Consider the following 6,000-nt stretch of genomic DNA (forward strand, 5'->3'; position numbering starts at 1 on the left):
ACACTACATTTCAATAGAAGATATCAATGGAAAATCTGGGGACAGGGGTAAACCGTGCCATAAGAGGGACTAGAATTGTGTTCCATTCTATAGTGGAGGTAACTTTCGCTATTTCTAACTGTTGCTAGTTGTATCATATTTTGTTCTTGACTATACTCTTTTATCGTGGCTTTCAGCCAGTTTTTAAACATATAGCACTCAATCCACAATAACACGCATTCGCAAATGGCTGTTCAGCAACCTCATGCACTTTGCGTACAGTTACATCTATGCGCATGTGATCGGGCCGGTTAACAAACCCGATGTCATACCGAATGCGGAGAGCTACCGGCAGCAACCTGACTGTGATTTTGTGCACAAATTCAATAAATTCATTCAGGCTTTACCCGTTATACTTGAGAAATATAAGTACAGCTAACACTAGGAAACGCATGACTCATTTCATGTATATCTGTGTTTTAGAAGTATCACAACATTTAGAAACACAATTACTTTGTCCCACAGGACAAGCACTTTGATACCAAACCTGCAAGGTCACAGAACAAGCGCACTCACAACATGAGCACCTGATAGCAACATCCCGGTGCAGCACAACTGTTCCCATCCAAACTCAGGTGAGTATTTACAATAGGGACAGGCAATATGTCACAGTTATGTAAAGCGGTCATGACGTTAGACCCAGCGCTATTCACTGGCGCCTCGTCCAATGTCTTGATCTCTGATTAATCACCATGACCTCATAAGTCCAACCACTAAAACGTATGAACCAGCGTTTCGGAAAAGAAAAAAAAAATGTAAAGTCAGGGGAAGGGAAAGCAAAGTCTGTTTTCAGAAAATTGGGAGTCATGGATATCAGCAGTAATGCGATCGTCCTTCTCGCTTCAAACTCCAACAAACTTCACACATGTTGTAACATTTGTACTAAAAAATCGTCATCACTGATGTGTAACACTCAAAAGTTAACATGCAATTCTATTGGTTAGGAAAAGGTAACTTTACTGTAGGTACTATATCTGTATATGGTAACGGAGTGAGGGGATTGGCTAAACTCTGTCAGGTGGGCATCTAAGCCCTTCCTTCAAAAATGATTTCTGTAGACGTCACTAAAAGTACGACATCTCATTGGTTCTACTAACTATAGGACCCTAGATTATTTGGTCCATTGTGATTGGGTTGGCACCAACCCAATGCATACTTTTCCACTTTGCTTAGCTGCACGCAGAATGGTTCGCCAGGTGTGGGGTGCCCCTTAGTTACCCAGACTTCCTCCGATTATGGTTTACAATCAATCATCACTTTAGCCTGGGTTGATTCTGCTTCTTGTGCAAAGTAGAAATACACTTTTAAAACTGTGCTTTATTTTGAGGTAGATTATGTATAATGGCGCTTGCCGAACTATTCTTCTACTAAGCATAGCAATCCGCACTGTTTTCTTAGCTTTCCTGCGGTTCCAAACATATTTACAGGTGTAACTGGTTGAATGCCTTTATCTTGCTTACATCTTTAAACTTCTTTGCATTTCGACATCGTCCATTCACTTTAGGTTCACAATATCCTTATTTATGGCGTTTTGACTTTTTGTGTCATTCTCTGGTCGTTATTTCTTCTATCTGCGAGTCAGTCCGGTTTCCTGTGACGTCACCATTCGTCTTCCATTAAGACCTTTTGGTTTCTTCCGGGACTGTACTTAGGTAATCTTCATTTCGTCTCATTTGTTGGTAGGGTTTCCTCAATGGATACCTTACTGTCCATGGTTTCCTTGGTACTGGTACTTCAATAGGTGCTGTTCTTCTGATGGGCACTGGGCAGAGCCCTACTGCGGCTCTCTGCTGGTTTACTTGCTTATCATACATCACATATCTTGGTGTGAACATTCCTGGAACTTCAAAATGGACGATTGGAGTGCAGGCTTTATTTGGGACCTCCTCTACAAAACATTGAGTGTCATCAGCATAGTTAGTGAATTCAAAGCTGTTGAGGTCCAAAAAGTCCAGAAATGGCACAGTAAAAATGTTATAGAAGATGGGGAGAGATAAGCTTCCTGGGGAACTCCTTGTGCTAACTCTATAGGAGTGGCATCCGCTAAGTAACTGCTCACTCTCCAATGACAACCCCCCAGGAATGATTTAACCCATCAGGCTGCAGGAGGCATGAAACCCGCTACCTGCTCCAACATGTCCACCAAGGCTGCATGGTCCACCAGGTCGAAGGCGGCAGACAGGTCCTGCAGTATAACCATACTAGTATTTCCCTGGTCCATGTGCCGGAGGAGTCTGGATTTTAAATCTAGCAGTGCTGTCTCCATGCTGTGCTTTTCTCTGAAGCCAGATTGTCTATGATTCAGGATGTCAACGTCTACTGGCATTCATGACCAGTGGGTCTGTGGCTGAGGCTCTTGGCGAACCTATGGCATTAGATGCATATTGAAAACATCTCTCGCCCAGATGATGATTCCAAATTAGCACCCATGGAGTTGGACCAGCCAATCTGGAGGTTACAAACGTAAGCTTGAACTTCTGTTATAAATCAGGTTTGCACTCCTGCCTCCCACGACACTCCTCGAAGGAATCGTTTTTTGCCACCCCAGGCCTCTACTTCTCCTACATCCCATGGGGCCAACCCCTTAAGATCCTCTCCCTCCACTCCGCCCTTCCAAATACTTCCCATCAACCTTTAAACTCAATCCCAACACCCCCACTTGCCTGGTTTATGCTCCAACACAGCTTTGCTTCTCCCACCCAAAATGGAAATAGCAAAGGGGCACTGCCGCTTTACTATTCCCCGGCAGGCTTTTTTGTTTGTAGTATTTTTGTGGGGAAATTGGCACACAGAAATCACGTCACGCCAGTTTGCTTTAAAAATAAATAAATAACACAATTAACAACCCGGTTTAAGGCCCAGGGTGCTGCTAGGGTTCCTGTTGCACTACTCGGATGGGCTTAGCCGGTATGGTGCTGAGTGCTCAGGGAAGATAGAGCAAGGATCGAGTTTGCCGGCCGTTTCAATATGAGCAAGAAGGCATCTGATGGACCTTTCCTGACTACTCAGTCAGAAAAGCAGGGACAACTGAGACACCTCATCTTAAGTGGAGATGTCATACCGCAAGTAGCAAGGATTTGATTGTGAATGTACTGTTGACCCCATCTTTCTTTCGACTGCCTTGCAGCAGCAATACATGTTATTCTTACTGAGCCCTGGTAGGAACAGGCTTCGGTATGCATTGAAAGGTTTTGATAGGTAACCACTTAAGAGCCATGGCATCTGTCGATAATCACTTGCTCGTATAAGGCATGCCACTGATTTCCCCTTTTCCACTTTATTGGTTGAAAGATGTTTTGTTTCTTACTCTTCGCAATTGCATTAAGTTGGCGGGGAGCCTTGTTTCAATCAATTATCTGTTTCCTCTAAATCTTGGCATCTCTAAGCCTTTTCAAGAAGCAGTCATTTGTTTTCTTTAAATTTAATTTGCTGGTTAGGAGAGACAATCTCAATTATGTTAATGTGTTTTTTTGTTGTAACCTATATTTCCAAGTGCTAATTGGTATGTAGTTAAAGATATGCTATGTTTTCTCTGGTGTCCTCGAAGAGTAGTAATGCTTGATTGTTTAGCTTGCCTGGTTTTCAGATTTTAATAATGCACAATCTGATATAATATTGGAACATATGTCTAGGTTTATTTCATTATTGGATTAAGGACATCAGAGCACCCATCGTTTTTTAATTAAACGGCTAGAAGGTATACTGTAATATGGACATGCTCTATCCTCGCATCCGGTCGGGGGGCAGGGGGTGTGTGTATGTGTGTGTGTGTGTGTGTGTGAGCTCATTCTCCCTGTCTCACCCTTTCCCCTGAAGCTTTCCAGCTGAGGTTGACATTTTAATTTTGTTTACTTTTGTAGTTTAAGGGGTTCCCTCTTGGGAAATTGAGTTTGCATACATCTTTTATTAAAGACATCTCTAATGTTAGATACAACCGCCCTACTTTGATAACCTAAGGTAAAATGTCTAAATGTAACTATTTCTTTGCTCACTGTGATCTTCGTGCATTGTATTCATGCTGTGCACCTTTTCTAAATAGATGTTGCCCTTTGTGCTCCCTGTATTAAAATGCCTGGTACATGTTTTATCTTCAACTTACCTAAGACCGTTTGGTACACAAATACTGAGTTTAACATGTTTAAGAAAGAAATAGTGGTAGAAATCATAGGTTATAACAATCAGTGTTGTTCCATGAGATACGTACAATGACACAGACATTATAAGGGGGACAATTATTAATTTTTTCAGGAGATTCTAGTTCATACTATTAATGAATGAAAATATATTCTTGCTTTGTTTGTTTCCAGTATCTTGGCTAGAGGATGAGGTCTGTTGGCAAACCTTAATGCTGCCTGTTTCACTAAAACACTCTTTGTATGTTTTAGTTACAGAGCAGAATTCTTTGGAGGGCGCGAGTCGATCCAGCCAATCAACAGCGCCCACTGGATTTAGGAGACATTTTTTTAGCCATAAACTGGACTGTGATAATCAGCCACAGGAATCTGATCGACTGTTCCAGAGATGCTTTATGGCGACTGTGACTACCATTAATGTCCAAGGACCCACATAATGCCTGCAGTATCCAGCATTCACCTCAAGATGTCACCCTCCAAAGTGTCTTACTGAGTACTTGAAAGTCACACTGTAATGTCATCTCCACTTCTGGTTCTGTAAGGTTCTGGCTTCGTGCATTTTGCCAACAAATGTTTATTCAAATCTATAATTTCTTCCGTCTGCTTTCTCTGCAATTCACATCCTTTCATAGCTTTCTGTGGCCTGTTGCGGAATGATCTCAGCCAGCGGTGCACAACTTTGTGGGCTACTTACATTTCTCTAATCATATAAACTCAATAAAAAGAACGTTTGCAATACATGCTTTCACATGTGCAGTGTTTTCCTTACAGGGTTAAACCAAACCTCATATTACATTGTCTTCCCAGTGCTAATGCAGCAGCAGTTCTTTATTTGATTTCCGGCCAACAGACTAGGGGTGGTGGGGGGGAGGGAGTGTGTGTGTGTGTGCGTGCGTGCGTGCGTGCGTGCGTGTGTGTGTGCGCCTCATTACCACAATCTTGGTGACCAGGGACAAGTCATCTGTGCATGTGGCACCTTGCACTCAATGTTCTGGACCTGAATGGATACACACCCTGCAGTTATTTCTTATTCATAAATGAAAGTCTCCCTTTGCCCTTATTTCCTGTGGGTGCAGTATCTGTTGGCCTAGCAGGTTGCAGTCAGAACATACACAGTAAAAATGCAAGTTATATCGTTTACTGGCACCTTTACAGCACCGGTCAACTACAACTTTGCCGGTAGGGGTAAAGGATTTACCTTCAGCTAAGAGCTGGAGGTAAATTGGACCCCTACTGTAAAAAAACTGCCTGTATTACCGGCACGGTAATACCATTGCCGGTAATAGCACCACAATCCCCCCATGGAGTCGTATGGGGCTTCATGGAATGGGGATTTACTGTGTATACCGGCACTTGTAATCTGCAGGTAAAACGGCCGACAAGTGCCAGCAACAGTAATTGTGTTTGCTGGTGTTCTGGAGGATTCACCACTGGATTACCGGCCAACTTGTAATGAGGCCCCTGCTGATCACACGTGGCGACACACGGGAAGCCCAGCTATGTCAGCTCTGCCACTCCTTCTCCTAAAAATAAGAATATGCAAATAAGGCCTGAAGGGACTACTTACTAAGAACATCTTCACATTGGTAGTCATGGCGCCTAGCAAGTCTTGTTTGCTGTCAGCCAGAAGAAGGCTTGGTCTTGCTTGAAGGAGACTGCAGGTGGCACACTCCCTCTGTCGGTATTAGCATAAATGACGTAAAAACATTTGATTGAGTTTCTTTACCTCTTTGTTGGCCAAATTTAATTAAATATATATATAGGGGTTGGTAAGGTCATAGATTAGTTTGAGGGGAAGGGGGCGGGGGTTTCCGGGGGTCTCACTGAA

General features: G+C 43.0%; 1 protein-coding gene across 1 annotated transcript in view; it reads left to right on the forward strand.

The window, feature by feature from the left end:
- Window positions 1–4,912, forward strand: part of SHISAL2A (shisa like 2A) — a 371,409-nt gene extending 366,497 nt beyond the window's left edge. The window contains exon 3 of the mRNA XM_069642182.1: window positions 4,425–4,912. Coding sequence (XP_069498283.1) covers window positions 4,425–4,609 — 185 coding nt within the window. The 3' untranslated portion in view covers window positions 4,610–4,912. The remainder of the gene's footprint in view (window positions 1–4,424) is intronic.
- The last annotated feature ends 1,088 nt before the right edge of the window (window positions 4,913–6,000 follow it).

Source organism: Ambystoma mexicanum, chromosome 1q (genome assembly GCF_040938575.1).
Source record: "Ambystoma mexicanum isolate Mex_15411 chromosome 1q, UKY_AmexF1_1, whole genome shotgun sequence".
Classification (NCBI taxonomy): Eukaryota; Metazoa; Chordata; class Amphibia; order Caudata; family Ambystomatidae; genus Ambystoma; species Ambystoma mexicanum.